At 45.8% G+C, this 17,659-nt stretch overlaps 4 protein-coding genes across 4 annotated transcripts; 2 read left to right on the top strand and 2 right to left on the bottom strand.

The window, feature by feature from the left end:
- Positions 1-1,859: 1,859 nt before the first annotated feature.
- PtA15_6A457 (uncharacterized protein) lies at positions 1,860-3,696 on the bottom strand (the record flags this gene model as incomplete). The annotated part of the gene is made up of 4 exons (XM_053170164.1): positions 1,860-2,697; positions 2,795-3,038; positions 3,115-3,391; positions 3,526-3,696. 4 exons carry the CDS (start codon positions 3,694-3,696, stop codon positions 1,860-1,862), a joined length of 1,530 nt encoding a protein of 509 aa, XP_053021383.1.
- Positions 3,697-5,331: 1,635 nt separating this feature from the next.
- Positions 5,332-7,424, bottom strand: PtA15_6A458 (uncharacterized protein; the record flags this gene model as incomplete). Its single annotated transcript, XM_053170165.1, has 6 exons — positions 5,332-5,336; positions 5,422-6,420; positions 6,507-6,593; positions 6,677-6,766; positions 6,849-7,061; positions 7,148-7,424. 6 exons carry the CDS (start codon positions 7,422-7,424, stop codon positions 5,332-5,334), a joined length of 1,671 nt encoding a protein of 556 aa, XP_053021384.1.
- Positions 7,425-8,012: 588 nt separating this feature from the next.
- Positions 8,013-9,411, top strand: PtA15_6A459 (uncharacterized protein; the record flags this gene model as incomplete). The annotated part of the gene is made up of 7 exons (XM_053170166.1): positions 8,013-8,038; positions 8,113-8,239; positions 8,335-8,469; positions 8,563-8,628; positions 8,771-8,999; positions 9,102-9,281; positions 9,371-9,411. The coding sequence occupies 7 exons, from the start codon at positions 8,013-8,015 to the stop codon at positions 9,409-9,411; spliced, it is 804 nt and encodes a 267-aa protein (XP_053021385.1).
- A 5,035-nt stretch (positions 9,412-14,446) lies between these two features.
- PtA15_6A460 (uncharacterized protein) lies at positions 14,447-16,429 on the top strand (the record flags this gene model as incomplete). The annotated part of the gene is made up of 7 exons (XM_053170168.1): positions 14,447-14,713; positions 14,777-15,080; positions 15,280-15,694; positions 15,853-15,901; positions 15,972-16,088; positions 16,169-16,231; positions 16,295-16,429. The coding sequence occupies 7 exons, from the start codon at positions 14,447-14,449 to the stop codon at positions 16,427-16,429; spliced, it is 1,350 nt and encodes a 449-aa protein (XP_053021386.1).
- Between the last annotated feature and the right edge of the window lie 1,230 nt (positions 16,430-17,659).

The following is a 17,659-nucleotide window of genomic DNA, read 5'->3' on the forward strand; positions in this document are numbered from 1 at the left end:
GGCCTGGTGTGGATTAGTAACTCATCCCTAAATGAATTGTCAAGTGGATGGAGAAGTGATTCAAAAGTCAGCCATAATTGATTTGGGACTCAACACAATGTTGTGTAGAATTCTCTTGTTTTCTAGGCACAACTGTAGGAAAAGATATGATGAAATGATATTTCACCCAAATCCAACTCATCAATTGCTCCTGTTTACTGATGTTGAAGGATAGCAAAGCAAAATTGAAATTCTCAAATGTAATTCCTCTGAAAAAATGGGTTTCTTGTAATTCACATGATATGCCCTCATGTACAAAATTAAAGTAAAATTCAACTTGGTACTATTGGGTTTAGAATTTTGGAATGTGGTCATGTTGCAGTTAAATTAGTGAAACCCATTTTCTTGGAAATGCGGGAATTAATTTGAATTTGGCTAAAAAAATGGTGAAAAACTTTTTTAATAGGGTGAAACTCTGAGTTAAGTCGAGGTTGGACTGCGGTGCCACTCCAGTTTGGCCAGATATCCTTGCCTCCTCACAAAAATGATCTGATGAATTTTGCTTTTCAAAATTCACATGTGCACATGCAAGTGAATTTTTTGCACTTTGCTAATAGTCACCCTGATGTACGCGCGTACATTTATGTGGAAATATCACAGGATGGGCCTTTCAAGGCCACATGAAAAGTAAGAGCATCCGCATTGGTGCCGGTGCCACTTGAGGAGTAGTGGATTAGCTTACTCCGGGATTAGCGCTAATCCGGGTAGTCAACCGCATTGGTGCAGGCTTAAATGATGAGTAAGTATGGTGTATGCACCTGCAGCTTATGTCAGCTGTGTTTGGTGCATACATTTGAGTGAGGAGCAGTGCCCGCATGCATGGGAATATGCATGCAAGGCTTACTCCCAGGATTAGCAAGGAGTAAAGTTACTCCTCCTTAGTCCAAATCGTACTCCAAGGAGGAGTTTAGTCCGACTAAATCGGACCCAATGTGGTTGCCGAGGAGGATTAGCTATGCTAATCCCTCCTTAATCCGTGACCAATGCGGATGCTCTAAAACCTTTGTGTTGAGACACCAATTGTCCCCTTGATGTACGCGAGTACATGAGGGGGACAATAACACAGGCTGGGCCTTTCACATCTCCATGAAAAGGACACACTGGTCATGGAGCCAAGAAAGGCCTATATTCTGGATGAGTTCTGGATGAATTCTAGATGAGTTCTGGATTATTTCTTGGCAAGTTATGGTTTATTTCAGGCTGATTTACAACTGATTTCCACAGCTGACTTCCATTCTTTTTCATACCTATCCAATTTTCATTTACCAAAGGCCTCCAGCACAGTTATAGAAAAAAGTTACGGTAGGGCACTCCCTGGGGAGTGGCAAAATATCTCCCCTGGTGTAGTCTACCACAGGGTGCCTCGAGATGCTGCCAAGAATCACTCTGACACACAAGCCCATTTTTCAATTTGGATCTGCATTCAATCAATTTTAGTACCCTATAGCCAGTTCCTTCTGGTCAAAGTATTTTGATCTGATAAAAATATTGAGGTAATCAGGTGTTCACCTTGCATGACAGAGAAATTGGGGATCACATTTTTAATAGCTTGTTTCTTATTTAATGATCTGTGCAATATAACACCTACAGTTATGATGCATCCAAACATGGCCCAATACTATTTTATTTGTTGATAAAATGATTTTGAGGCTGAGAGACTGGAAATCCAACAGCTCTTCCACCTCCAAGCCAAACATCCGCAAGCCATTACAAAACATGCTTTTCTTGTAATGTATAATTCTACAATTCCATCAAAAAAGAGACACAGACAAACCATTAAAAGAGAACATGATTTAGCTACAGGTACACGACAATCGACATCACAAGTCCAGCATTTTTTCGACTTCCGAATGATAACTAGCGGCCTTCGACGGCTGCTCTGCTTTGTTCGAGTTTGAAGGATCTGAGTGGGAAGAAGCAGCGGCGGCCGCGGCCTTTCGGGCAGCCAAGCGAGCAGCAATTTGTGCAAATTTGGAGGGCGGCTGGACCGCGCTTGGAGCACTACTGGCCGGGAGAGGTGCTGGCCGATCGTCCGCAGATCGGGGTCCTTCCGGCGGCTGTTCCCGAGTCGGCTTGAAGCTGGTCTCTGCCGACGAGCTTGCAATAAATACGGGCGGCAATCGGGCCAGTGGCCCCGAGGATGATGACGATGATGATCGGACCGTAGGGGTCGGGGTGCTTGCAGCACTGGGGCCTCCGATCGGCTTGAACCCAGAGGTCAAAGAGGAGGAAATGGGCGCGAAGCCAGAGGCTTTTTTGAAGCCGGACGGTTTGAAGTTGTTGTTATGTTTATTTCCATCGAGTGGCAAGCTGGGACCCATACCCGAATCTGCGGACGGACCCTGGTTCTGGCCGGTGGAAAGGGTCGCGGCTGGTCCAGGAAGCTTCGCCCAGCCCGCAGTTGAGTTCTTGAAGCCAGCGCTAACAGGCTTCGGTAGGGCTGGCTTTACCGAGACGGACGGTCGGGCATCGAGGGTCATTCCAGCTGCGCGGGCCATTCGCTCGAGCTCCTTAGCTTCCCTTTTTCGCTCTTTCTCGAGTTTAGCTTCTGTCGAGCGTCCTATTGCCTTGCGTGATTCTCTCGCCTCCAAGGCACGCTTTGCATGATGATGGGCGTATGATCGTTCATGCTCCTCGAATTGACTGATCGTCGTATATCTTCACTCCGAGGAAATTGATACACAAACCAGAGCAGACAAACCTCAGCTAAAGACTGAAAGATTTTGAAAGGCATAGAGAGCGTAAGGAGACAAACCCTTTATCACACACTTGGCAGTGAAATGTTTTCAGCCGATCTTCCCGTTCGACCACTCTAGTTTGAACCTCCTTCACTTTTTCTTCTCTCTTTATTTTGTCTTCCTCGGTTTCTCGTGCAATGATGATACTTTCAAGTTCTTTCGGCTTAGATATCGCATTCGAGAGCATGTAGGCATCTTGCGTTGCTTTCCCCAGCCCGAGAAGGGGTGTTTGAGCGGGTGTGGGAATCGGTTCTTTTCTACCTAGATGTATACAAGTAAGGTTCAAGAGGACTTGTCTCAGATTGAGATCGGGCTTTTTGTGGACTTGGGTGCTTACCTTTCTGTCCGACACCCAGTCCGTTTCCTTGGATCCACCCCATCTTCAAAAGTAATTGCATTCCTTTGTTGTCCATCCCCAATTTGGCGCCTTGGTGATCCGAAGAGTTGTTCGAAAGGTCTTGCTTGCCAGAATGGGAGACATGATCATTTTTCTGGGGTTGATGGTCCAATGTGGCTTGCTTTTGATCTTCCTCATCTGCACTCAAGATGCTTCCGTATCCCGATGATGACGAGGAGGATGACGAAGAGGAACCAGGTGAGATGGAGCGAGTACGCTAGGTGAAACAGAGATGCGAGGCGGCGTTGGAAGAAAAGATGGAACGGAACAGAAAGAGTATGATAAAATGCCGAACCACGTCACGCAGGTTTTGATATGAGAGATAGAGGGAAGGAAGTAGGGATGGGTTACCTTTAAATGATATCTTTGAGCAAGTTGTGATAAGTCGTTAAGAGAAGACATGCTTGATAGACTGATGAAGTTGATCCGTTTATTTATGCCGAAATCGGGTTTTTGATAGTTCGATGATAATTGCTTGCTGTCCGGTGTTGGTGTGGTTCCGGGCCGATGGTGTGTCGGCATGGGCCGAAGATGCTCCCGGAGAGCGCTGATTGGCAAGGGGGCGGAAGGGGTTCCCGGACCCCGATACGATACGGGGACGTGTGGGTGGGCTTGACCTCCCGACGCAACCTCCACCTTTGCCTGCCACAAAAAACCCTTGCGAGCTTGCTGCCACAGGCGAGAGCCATGCGAGATGCACTTCTGTCGAGGGCCGGTGCTGCACTCCTCCACAAGGTTCACTTGGTACAAGGGGCAAGGTACTCCGTCAAGTCAGACACCCCTTGTAGACTTTTGTTCAGCTTGCAATATGCTGCAAAATTATCACCGCAACAAAACTCTGTGCAAACTATATAAATCACAACAATCAAATTGGAAATTCAAATGGGGTCACTGTCAATTCAAAAAATGCTGAATTCTCATCTTAGAAGTGTTGCTCCAATCTAATTCCCTTAATCTAATCACTTGGATTACACATGAAACCAGTTAAAAAAATTGTTTTGGAGGTTCAGAATTTCAGGAAGTCTTGTAGGTGGAATACCAAAATATGTGAGAACAAAAGGATCTATGAGAAAAATGATTGAAGTGTGACAGATGAAAGAGAGGATATGACATTTTGAAACATGAAATAATATATAGTTTGACTCTGAGTTGCTTTCTTAACATTCACATCAAAACATATAGTTTCTGAAGGGAAATTAAGTGATATAGTTCCAGAGCCCAGAGGATACATGATTTTCAGTTTTATGTGGCTTTGAGAATCAAAATAAACTGTAAAGACTTAAGGAAACAAGTCATCATCAGACTAGAGCCCCCTCTTTGAAATGCAGGTGAGCTTAGGTGAACTATGCAGAGAATCAATTTAGTAAAAAACAAGCATTGTGAATTGTTTCCATCAATTTGCTGTGTGGAATGAAAAACTATCAGTTGATGTTAGGATTGGCTTGCTGGATGTTTTTGTTTTCATTGGTTCTTTCCATGGAAGTAGTTGACGTGATTTCAGTTGAGGGGTTAAATTTCTTGCATGACGATTGCAATTTTGTGGAGAGCTTAAATTCTGAACCAAAAATAGAAAGAACGAATCTGAAATAAAAAATTCTTTCCATTTTTCAAAATTAACATTTTTGTAGTATGTTCCAATCAGACGCACTCCTGTCTTGCAAAGATATATTTTTTTAAACAAGCTTGTCTTGAGGTTGGTTGACTGTTCTAATTCATTAATCATTTTCTCAAGATCTTCACACAAAACAGTTGTCATCACATCATATTGGAGATTTCTCTTGTACAAGGTCATGTGACGACTGTGATCTTTAGGAAGACTTTCTGGGTGAAAATTTTCTGCCTCTTTTCTATTCATGAGGAATTCAAAATATAGTTGCATCATTTTCTGCTCCTTTAAGAATGGTTCTTCATGCATTTCTGCACCCATGAGTTGAAGGATTTTTCCATTGAGTTCCCAAATGAATTCAAACAGCGGGAGCAATCTTGTTTTGATTTCAGGATATGACAACCCAATGGGTCTAATTTTATTATTTTTTATTGAGGCATAATCCCAATAGCAGGAAAGCCAGCTTTCTGTAGGTCTAATTGATCTAGAATCAGGCTCCATTTCTGGCATCAATTGTGTTGTTCCCCATAGATTTGAACTTGCAATGATTTTTAACCTTTTTTGAAATTCCAGCACATTATTCACAGTACAACTTTTTGACATGTGGAATTGCTCATTATTTCCTATCTTCCACAGCTGACACTTTGGCTTGGTAGGAGGAATTGGCTGGATGAATTCCATGAAGTTATAGCGAGGGCTCATCAGATCATTTGGGCCAAACAATGGGAATTCCTGAGTGCAGTCATTCTTCCAGGGTATCAGATTCAATTCAGGTGGGAAAAACCACTCTGGCCTGTCTGTCCAAGCTGTTCCCAGGTCTTCCAATTTGACAACCAAATCCATGTCCTGTCCTTTAAAAGCGTAATTCCATTTTTTGAAGTTTGTGTTTTTGTAGTAAAAGCCAATGAGGTGCACAACCGCGTCACTAATAAGTAATTCACCCTCCGAAGTAAATAAATACTCTCTTGAATATGCCGGCCGAAAGGTCTGGTAGCAGTTTTCTGAACCTGGCTTGGAATGAATAGCTTTCAAGACCTTTTCGTACACCACCCTGCCCTTTTTGACAATCAAAGACTCGTAACTTTCTGGGTCATTCAATGACGTAATTGCTTCGGGATTGTTGAACAGCTTCATAAACAAAAAAAACCACGTGATCAAGCCACTTTGTTCCTTCCAATAATACTTACTGGGATTTGTAATGCGATTGGGTTCTTGAGCAAGACTGGGTTGTTGAACACCAAGAATCTCAAGCACCCTAATATGCACGGCCCACAAAAAAGAAGCAAATATGTTGATCTGATTGTTTTGCCAGTCGCTACCAGAGGTTTCTCCCATTGTTTCTGTTTGGGGATTTGGATATGATTTATCTTTAGGAAAACACCAAGATTTCAAATCCGCCATGTGTGGTTTGAGGTAGGTTTCTACTTCTGAAGTTGCAGATTGTCCAACATGTTCCCAAATTACCCAAACCCAAGCCCAGAAAGCTGCATTAACGCCTTCTAGCTCATATTCTCTGACTGCTTTTTCTGTGTTTGTAGGGCTAGATTCAGTCAGAATTCCATATCTATCCTCACCCGGAGATTGCTGGCCTTTATTTTCCATCATGCTATCCACTTCTTGGAGCTTGTTTGGGACATCAACTTGTGCAAAAATAACGGTATTAGCGAGTGCTGGCAGCTGCATTCAGTGGTAACCGTAATATCGCGGCTTTATCAAAATTATTTACCATTATCGTGCTGCTTCTCCGATGTATACTCTGATGGAATCAGAGAAACTTGGATCTCTCTCTGTCCGGGAAGGCCTTGGGCATCAACTTGTGCACAAAAAAACATTTATGGTGTTAGATGGTGCTGCATTCCGTGTTATGCTTATAGGGGCTTTGTCAAAATTAATTACCATTATCTTCTTGCTGTTTCCCTGATGTATGCTCCGATGGACTAAGAGAGAGTCGGGGTTCTCTCTGCGCAAAAGGACTGGGGACAGCAACTTGAGCATAAGAATGATATATGGTGTTAGATAGTGCTGCGTTCTGTGGTATGCTTATAGCAGCTTGATCAAACTTATTTACCATTATCTTGCTGTTTCTCTGATGTATACTCCGATGAACTCAGAGAAAGTTGTGACTCTCTCTGTCCGAAAGGACCCAAGGATAAACCTAGATCAGAAGCTAGTTTTTTTGAAACATGCTGGGGGGCGTCAGAGTCTCCTTCTCCCTGAGAAACCGACTGCTCGATTGATAGCCTCTTGCGGCCTGATATAGAGTCATCAGAAGGGGCACGACCTGCGATGGGAAGATTCATCAGGAATCAGTTACTTTTTTTTCATTCTCCAGCCTTTGCGAGAAATGTAAAGTGGAAGTTCACTTACTTGAACGACTCAATACCTCCGGTGGAGCTGTCTGCGGGCGTTCTGAAGGTGGAACATTACCACTTTCTTCCGATTGAGAACTTGGTGAAGTGGGAAAGAGCGACAATGGGGATGAGGTTTGTGGGTGAGTTCCTCCCATGATGGACTGCCTTTGCCCCTCAACAGCTTCATTTAAGCTGTTTGATGGGTCTAGATCGATGAGTACTTTAGAACTGCCTGCCAGGATCCAGTGAACCTTGGAAAGGGCTAGAAGGAATAAAACTAGGGAAATATTCATTGGTGTTAATCAAACCTCTGTATCTCGTTTTGGAAGATAAACTAGTAGGGCGAGGAAATGAGACCTGAACGGAAACATTCCTCTATTTATTTCATCTAATGCTTCCCCGAGGTGTCAACCGCAGTTTTTGTCCCTTGCAAGTTTGGAATGAGAGAAAGCTTGAAACTTGCAACTGTATCCTGTCCTCGCTGGTGCTTGATTGGGCAGCAGTACGATCACGACAGTAGGTAGCAGTCCAGGCGTGGTAGCAATCCGCAACTCTGTAACGGTTTTGGCCAGGAAAAACTTTTACTTGACAACTGCGCACAGGTTAAGTGATTAAGCTGTGGTCTATGTACAGGTCCCTTGCAAGTTTTGAATGGTAAGAAGATTTATGTATTTTGCTGGCGTTTGAGTTGGCCATGGTAGACGAAGCAGCACAGGTGTGATTGAGCTGATAGGCTTGGTCTAAAAACCGGGTCCAATCGGGAAAAACCCGATTTCCCCACGTATTTGGTCGGGGTTTTCCGGGGTCCTGCCGGGGCCCATCATTCGAGCCCTAGATAAACTATCCAAAGCAGGTGCAATTTGTCTTGTGCAACCCACGATATGGAAATAAAAAATCAGATATTCTTGTGAGTTTGCATCTCTTCCTGACGGATCAACAAGCGAACAAAAAATGGTGATAAGCTTAGCATGAAATATTCAGCGTGACTGGAGGCTGCTCGGGACTGGGCTTAGCGGTGACGTATGAGCTACTCGAACTTCACGGTTTAGTGTGCGTGCTCGATAGGGATGAAGAGCAAGGAAACAATCTGGAAAAAAAGCATGATGGTGTGAGTTCTCGATCCTAGCAAGCTACATTTGAGGTAACCATCTGAAAGGGAAACCGCTATTGATTTGTTTCTTTATCCTGACGGAATGATCGAAGCGGCTGCTCTTTCAAAAAGCCGATGTACGGTCAGAGTTGGAGATCCACACTGGCATAAAGAAAGCTATTGAGACATGGCCGGAAAGGACGATCGGAGGACTAGTTCATTGCGCCGGCATCGGGGCCGGAGGTAAAGTTCGTCACCACACACCTAATCTTCCCATCGAGCCCCAGTTTTAGTCTAGACCAGTCATTCGAGGAAGCCTGACACCCCCTCCTTTGCTCAAGGTCGTCGGTTCGAGGGGGCAAGCCGGTAGCCTTGAAATCTTCAAGTCGGTGATTGACATCAACCTAGTCAGTTCGTCTGCATCACAGGGCCAGTACTGAATCATTACAGTCATTAGGAAAAATAAGCGCAAAAGAAGAAAAGGAAGAATGTCTAGGCACTAAGACATTACTGCTTGAAGCGATGTACTGATGTATAACATTCCCATAGACTGGGAGCTTCAACGTTGCGCGCTTGGTAGCATCGGAGATTGTCAGTCAGAGTCTCCCTATCAATAACTCGAAAACAGGCCAGAAAGCAAAAGACGACCAGGGCGTCATCATCCTGACGAGCTCGACCAGCTATCAAGACGGACAGGTAGGACAAGTTGGGTATGCCGCAAGTAAGGGCGGGGTTGCAAGTATGATATTACCCATGGCCAGAGATCTGGCAAGGTTTGGTAGGTCCACAGCTGATAATATGTTTCAAAATTTGGGCGCGCACGAGAAGTAGACAGAACCTCATACTACTGCTATGGTTCCTGACTGCTTCAATCCAACAGGAATCCGTGTCAATGCAATTGCCCCGTCACTCTTCGATACTAAGATGGGAAAGAGCGTTTCCCCAGCCGTCAAGGAGAACTTACTCAAGACACTCGAATATCCGCTTAGGTTTGGTGATCCTAGAGAGTTTTCATCGTTGGTGGTGGAATGTATTCGCAATACTTACCTTAATGGAACAGGTGTGCTGCCTTCATCAAGTTGGACATTTCCGATCAAGCGTCCTCAATTCTGATATTGTTCCTCTCTCCTGGCCCTTTGCTATCTCGAGTCATTCGACTTGATGCTGCTGGGCGAATGGGCAAAATATAAAGCATTATTGCTGTGCTGTGGGATAATTCTTTTGAGCCCTGAAATGAAACGTGTAATGCTAATAGCTAATCCAATTTCTCTTAAGATACAAATGAAATTTAAACAATGTTAGGCAAAATACAATCTGTACTGCCTTTTCTCACTTCAGGAAAGAGACAAAACAAAAAAAACAGGGGTGTGAATAAATTGTGCAGCAAAGGAGGCGGCAGAAGGTTTAAAGAAGGACAAGTTCACAACAAACATATTTGGAAATCAGCAGAATAATGGATGACTTCCTGATTTAGAGAGCTCTAGATGCCCCTCTAACTCCTAAATTAAGATGCCTACCAAAACAACAAAACAACAAACAGTGCACATGAAAGCAGTAAGCTACAGGCTGATGAAACCATTTTCCTTTTTACTGAAAATTAAGAGTTTGGCTGTGTAAATTGAGATCTGGGAGGCTGTCAGACTCAAAGGGAAGTGGGAAGTCATCCAATCATTGTCAGCAATCTTGAGTTAGGATCCTTGAATATTGAGGCCAAGACACAAATGATTTCCACTCCATCATAATTGTGACTTTGGATCAATTCCTCCAGGGCAGGAGTTGCTTGGCTTTAAGTTGAGGGTATAGTTTTCTTTCCATTTGATCACATTTCTCTGGATTGCTAAGGGTGGTGATCAAATTTAAAAATAACTTATCTGTTCCAAAAACAGAGCTCCACTTTGTGAAGTTTTGGTTCTTGTAATAACTGCCAATAAGAATTACTGCAATCTGTGTCATTATTAAATACTCCTTTGACATACCATCTTCCTGAATCTGGGCCTGGCCAGGAAAAAAAAAATCTATTATGCAATTTTGTAATGTTTCCTTGTGATGCTGATTTATTACCTTTTGTTCCTCACTAATCATTCCCAACTCAGGTTTTTCTTCAGCAATATGAGTAAGAAATACCTCAGAATGCATTTGAACCAATCTTTGCTCCTTCAAAAAGGTTTCTTCAAAGATTTCACATCCCATGCATTGAAGAAGTTTTGTATTGATATCCCACACAAATTCAAATATTTGGAACCATTTTTCTTCAAATTGAGGACCTTCAATCCTTTTGCTAATTTTAAAGATTTCATTCACATTTTCAATTTAAAGAATCATAAATTTGAATACATTTTGAGCAGATTCTATAAACTCAGCGGTTGGGCCAAACCCAGGAAGTATTTTGATGCCTTTCTGCAATTTCAAGCTTGATACACTTTTCCATTGATCTTCGTGTACATTATCCAAACCAAAAACATGATGGATCAGAAATTGGTTCAGGTCTCCAATATTCTTCACCTCTGCAATTGACTTCATGCAAGGAATTGGTTCAATACATTTATTGTAATCATGCTGAATAACAATTATATCAGTTAAACTGAGAGCTGGTAGCTCATGTGTGCATGGATTTCTCCATGGTATTAGATCCAAATTGCTTTCAAAGGTCCATCTTGGCTTCTCTTCCCAAGATTTCCCTGAGTGCTCCAACTTCATTATAAAATCCATGTCTTTTTCTCCAAAAACATATTTCCATTTTTCAAAATTTGTAGTTTTGTAATAAAAGCCAAGAAGGTTCCCAACAGCTTCACTTAGTCCTATTTCTGCTTCTGAAACTAAATACATCGTGCTTTCATTTTCTGGTTGATGCATTTTGTAGCATGGCTGCAGTGATTTTTCATCAATAGTAATAAAAGCTTCTGTAATCTTTTCGTAAACCAACCTGCCTTCATGAGTGATAAAATAGCCATAAGTTGTCCCGCGGTTCAATGAAAAGTCCATGTTGGGTTTTTTGAATTGCTTTATGAACCAAAGACACCAATTCATGCAACTCATCTGTTCTCCAATGTAGTAAGGACTGTCTTGATAGATGTTGATATACTCCAGCGCTTTCATATTCACAGCCCATAATAAGCATACAAAATACTTTACCGGATTTTGTTTCCGATTCACACTTGATGTTTCTCCAATATTACTAGAGGGCGGATGTGATTTGTTGGGAGAAATATAGACAGAAGTCAAAAGATCAATGGTGTTTCCCATGTGGCTTTCTACCTCCTTGATTGCTGTTTCCTGGACGTTTTCCCAAATGAACCAAATCCAAGCCCAGGTCCTCGGGTGAACTCCTAGTGGTTTGAATGCCACCGGAACGGAACCATCAAGGACTTTCTGATGCGTTGTAATGCTATCCTGACTGGCAAACCTTACCCTTTTATTTTGAAGTGTTTTGTCCACGTCTTGAAGTTTACTTGGACGTTCATGCTCTGGGGTAAGGGGTATTTCTCCTTAGCAAGAGTCTTTGTATGTTGATTTTGATGTATTTTAAAAATACTTACCAATAAGTATTTGTTCTTTCAAAACTTTCCCCGATGAACCGGCCAGAAAAATCTCATACTTTTTTCCACACGCTTGGGGATCCAAAGACAGACTGAAACCTGTGTAAGCTGCGTCTCTTGAAGCTGAATGATTGGGGGTACCGCCTCCTTCTTCCTGGCGCCCCGAACCCGGTTGCTCAACTGATACAAATTTTCTTTTTTTGCTGGCAGTGGAATGGCCGGCATTACCTGGAGTGCCACATCACACATAAAAAAAATCAGCAAGTCTTCCATATCAGCCAATCCTTCCAAAAGCTGGAACAGTAACAAGTTTTAGATGCTGACGTACCTAAACTTGCATGATGTGATTTTTCTAGGGCTACTTGTTCTGGTGATAAGAGACTGTTATCTGATAGAGAAGCGCCCGAAGTGGGAAACAATGAAAGTACAGATAATGGCAATGGGGATGCCCCGGCGGGTTCTTGAACATTGTCACTAGATAATGGAGCTGAATTTTCCAACTTATTTTCTGCCAAATCCAAGTGTTCCGTGGTTCAATCAAACTTTCCAAAGATTAACAAAGAACAAAAAGTTTCAAATCCCGACATACCCAATGGATTCAATGTTGCTGGTAGTACTTTGCCAGGCATTTGATGTTCCGGAGAAATCAAATTATTCTTTGAGGGAGAATTGGCCAGGGGGGTACACAACGAAAATGGAGATGAAGGCAATTGTTCCTCTTTTTCCCCAGCTAATGGAGATGAATTTTCCAAAACATCTTCTACAGTAATGATTGGAGGTAAGATTTTGGGGTTAGATGGCCCTTCTGAAGCGGCAGAAAACCTGGTCGGACTTGGGGGATCTAAATCAATTATAACTTTATCCTTCATTGCTGAGATTATGTAGATTTGGACCAAGGCCGTTAGCAGTCCAAAATGGAATAAAGCTTGCATTTTTGGTGTTTTAAATCCTACATGTACCCTGGATAGACCAGATAGTCCTTGTCTCCACAGTATTGGAGGAAGTAGTGGAAGGAAGGGGGTTTAACTGTCTGTTTATCTATTTCTGACGCTTTTGCATAAATTAGGAGCTGGCAATGACCGCAGGCCTCCGCAGGCTTTTTGTATTGAAAAATGTAAAATTTCAAGGTGGATGTTTTGTATTGAACGAGTATGTATTTATGTACAGTGCCCCCCATGACTTCTCAACTACCCCTACAGGGGGGTTCCAAATTTTGGAGATTTTTTTTCCAAAAATTATTTTAAAAGTGGGCTGATGCTGGGCTCTTTTTGGCCCATTTTTTGATGCAAATGTCACATTTCACTAACCAGACCTGGTAACATGCATGATAATAGTCCAAATTCATTGAAATTTCACTGGACTCGCTGCCAAGAGAGCAATGAAGAAATATTCTTCACATTGCCACATTCCAAAGAGTGTACTGATGGATATGGCAATCATCAATAACTAAGGAGGTGCATATTTGCATAAATACCTACACCTGTAGTATGTATGTACATAGATACTTTGGTCTCTAAATACATAATAAATATTCTATAAGTCCATAGTACATGTCTGTAACCACATACTATGGTCTTAAAACCAGCTGTTCCAAATTTTGCATCTGAAAAAAATGAAACTTTTTTTTGAGGCATTGCACAGACTTCAAAGTTATATTTTTGGGTTCTCCTACGTCTGTAGGGCTCAAAAATGTATAGTTTACATGTGATACATGTCTGGTGACTTTGAACACATTGTTCAAAGTTCAAATTTTTTTTGCAGGTGTGGGGTAGTTGAGAAGTTGTGGGGGGCACTGTATGCACAATTCTGCCCTTGCTCGTTCACTTCGCTACCAGTACGACCCTAACTTAACACAAGTCTCCCCTGGGAGGCTCGCTGTGGCTGGCCGCGAAGCGGCCCCTCCCTGCGGGAGGGGCCGCTTCGCGGCCAGGGAGAGCCCTCCGGGCGGGCACCCCCGGACCCTCCGTTCGAGAGGCTTAGTTAAGCTAGAGTACGACCGCCGGCCTACTAACTTAACTAAGTCCCTCTACACGGCGGGGGTGCTTCCTGGCCCGCGCGTTTGTGGAGACGACGGGATCACCGGCTCTGTGAAATCCACGTGGATTTCACTGCTCCCCCCGTCGTTTCCACCCTCCCGTGGAAAATGCGTGGAGACGACGGGCTTTCCCGTCGTCTCCACCCGCCTGGGATTTCCACGTCAAGAATGACGAGGATTCCACGGCCGCCTGCGGGATCGCGGTGGAGCCCACGAGCACAGGGGCAGCCGTGGATTCCCCGTTGTTCTGAACAACGAGGAAACCACGGCGATGGGGGCATCGCCGGTGGAAACGACAAGAGCCAACGACGGGATCTCCCCGTCGCCTGTGGGTGCACTCACACCCATCGTGGGCGTGGAAATGGCTGCCCATTGACGCTCACAGACCTGTCGGGCATCAAAGTCCCCAGGTCTCCCTCCATCTCAGCATCTGCCATCCGAACTGAGGACGACAGATCCCCCCCAGGTCAAGGTCACATCCTCTCCCCCATCCCTTGCACCCGCCCTGGCCCTTGATATCCGACATCGATCGAGAAGAGATCGTCCGATTGCTCTTGCAAAGCCTCAAGGAAATCGGTTATCCGTTAGCAGTTTCATCAACCCCCCACACACACAAAAGATGGGCTCGCTCTGACTTACATTGTTTTGGGAAATATGAGAGCTGCAGCCATGACATTGGAGGTCGAATCTGGATTCTCCCTCGACCCCAGTCCAGAGATCACCTCCTTCCGCCAAAACGTCCTGAATGGAAAATGGCGCGAGGTCGACGCACTGCTCCTCAGGGAATATCTCAGGTACTCCGACCAATCAGATGACGCCCACATCAACCCTTCCCCCCTCTCCCCCGTCTTCAACAAACATGACAGCTGCGACAGTAGGATTGCCCAAAGTCTCTTCGGCGTCGATGCCCACGTCCTGAAAGTATGTCTCAACATCCATCTGTCTCTCCAGGCCTCTTCTCTAATAACTCTCTCTCTCTCTCAGCTGGCCAGGTTCCTGGTCATCCAAGAAAAATATCTCGAGCTGCTGGAGTCCCGCCAGATTCGAAAAGCGCTTGTCGTCCTACGAAGTGAGATTGCGCCCCTGGTCACCCCGCCCAGTCAGATAGGCTCCGCCTCCTCCACCCAGAAGCCAAAATCACCCCCATCGGGGATCGGCCTGCCGTTCACCAACAAGCTACCATCCTCCCCAGCGAACGCCGCCCTGGCTGGATGGTCAACCAACCAGGACAAAGACCCCGGTGTCCAGAGGCTCTGTCTCTTGAGCTCCCTGATGATGTGCGGTACTAGTGAGTAGGTCCGTGAGAGGGCCGAATGGGATGGGGTGGCCTGCGGCAGTCGAGTGAAACTTTTGGAAGAACTACAAGGTATCTGTTTTAGATACTTTCACACCGGTCATTTCAGCTCACTCACATATCCATAAGCACAGTCCTAGGTTTTCTACAAACTGAACTGTTGCCTTTTCTTTTTCTTCTCGATCGTCCCTAGAATTGATACCTCCACAGAAGCTGCTCCCACACCAGCGCCTGCCGCATCTGCACGAGCAATCGAAGACGCTCCAACGCCTGCAATGTTTGTGCCATGTGACAAACCCTCCGATCTCGCTGTTGTCGAACCACACCTGCAGCCGGTCGGCGTTCCCGACGGAGACCAGCCATGTGCTGTCCCAACACACCGACGAAGTCTGGCGGATCGAATGGTCCCACAACGGCCGGAGACTCGCCTCCGCCGACCGCGCCAAGACATGCATCATTTGGAAGCTGGTCCCCTCCCCCAAATCCTTGGCTGCCTCCAACGGGGACTCGGCCCGCCACAACACGCGCTCCTCTCGCCTCTCCGGCCCCTCCTCACCCGACAAGAAACCCTCCTCCCGCAGACCCCATCCTGCCACCCCTCACAGTCCGTTTCGTCTGCTTTTTGAACAGTCATTCGTCTCGAGATCGCTCATCCCTGTCTCTCTCTCACTATCCATGTAGATGACGATTTCGAGTTCGAAGTCGAGCTCATCTTGGACTGTCATCCCGCCGGGATCGCGTGTATTGCGTGGTCGCCGGACGACAGCGTCCTCCTGACGGGCGCCGATTCGACGATCACAATGTGGAACACAACGGTCGGCCTCCTAGCCCCAATCTCTCTTGTCCTCTTTTCTGAATCTATTGTTGTGATCGGGGTTTACATAGACGGGGCAATGTATCGCGACGATGGTCAAACATGCCTACGACGTGGCCGCCTTATCGTGGCTGCCGGACGGCCGAAGCTTCGTCTCGGGCGGGCTAGATGCCCTTGTGCTGTTTTGGGTAAGCCCTGGAGAGTACCCAAGCCAGTTGGACCAGTGGGTGCAGACTAACGACAAGAAATGTTGGACGGCGGCGTGCAGGACTTGAAAGGACAAAACACTTACAAATGGCAGGTCGGTCCGACCCGAATCACCGATCTGGCGGTCTCTCCAGACGGAAAGATGTGGTTGTCACAGTAAGTCTCATGTTATCACTCTAATCTAAAGCCAAAGACGGCGCGTGAGATTGCCAGCATCTCGGTTGCCCTCCCCTCTGACAAAGAAGTGCAGGCGATGCTGCGTGACAGAGCCCAGGAGGCCCCGGGTGATGAAGATGAAGATGGTGCCGCAGACGGCTTCTAATTATTCATCATCACCTTTGTCTCTCTCATGTTTTCATGTTTTATTTTTTTTCCTTTTTTTCCTCTTTATGTTGTTTGTTTTCTTATCATTCCTTGTCCCAGTTCTCCTCCATGTCCCCCATGCAATGCAGTGCGTGGTACCCAGGCGGTACCACATTCTGCTGCAGATATAACCCGCGGATTTGATCCGCTCCGCGCAAGGCTAACCGAGCCACCGCACCCCCCAAAGGTGAATGCGACGGACCGGTCAGCCACGTGGAGACCACCGCTCGAGGTGTCGCTGCCTCGTGGGCTCGACCAACCCGTCGTGATCACGGGTTTTCCTCAGTGGAATTGCCGTCGGTGGTGAGGTGGGGCCGGCGTGGACCCGACCATCCCGTCGGTGCCACGAGAAATCCACGGAGAGCCAAAAGCCCACGTGGATACCTCGCCGTGCCCAGTTGGTGGAGACCCCGTGAACGTGTGGACCAACAGCCGCTGGTCCGACCTCGCGCGCGGCTACCACGTGGAGTCCTCGTGGAATCCGCGTGGTTTCCCCGTGGATGGACTCCCCGGGTGTATTGGAGCGGGGACGCCGTCCCGCAGGGACCCTCCGAAGGCCTACACCACGGGTGCAGTCTGACGTCGATCCGACGTCGCAATTTGCGTGAGCGCCCACCTTTCCGACGCCGCGCTAAGCCAACGTGGAATTGACGTTGGGAGGCAAACCGTCGGACGCGTCGGCATGATCCCGGCGTCTGAAGGGGTAGTCGGATGGCTTCCGGCGTCGAACTGAGCAGTCGGTTCAATGCCGACGACAAGTGTGATGTGTACCCGACCTTTCGGGCGGGTGGGTTGTACTGGCCCCGACGGCAGCGATGGCAGCCAATCCCATCCTCATCAAGCAAAACGGACCACCACCTGCAGCAGTCGAACTCACTATCTGAAGCATTGGGAAGGTCACATCACATGAACCGCAGTGCAGACACCGCTGTACCAACTACACCTTGGACGTACGCCTGTACAATGGTTTAAATCGCACTCTAACCCCTTACCGAGCAAATCCTTCCTGAAATTTGTGGTAAAGTTAAACCAGCTGGTTTATTTTTTATTTTTATTTTTTCTTTCTGTGTATAATCTGCCGATACTCTTGCAGATCATTTTGGTATAGGTCAAGGGTCCCTTTTTTCAGGTAATTTCTTGACCTTGCCAACGGACAGGTCGGTCCGACTGAGCAGGAACCAGTCAGATT

This window comes from Puccinia triticina, chromosome 6A (assembly GCF_026914185.1).
Source record: "Puccinia triticina chromosome 6A, complete sequence".
Taxonomy (NCBI): Eukaryota; Fungi; Basidiomycota; class Pucciniomycetes; order Pucciniales; family Pucciniaceae; genus Puccinia; species Puccinia triticina.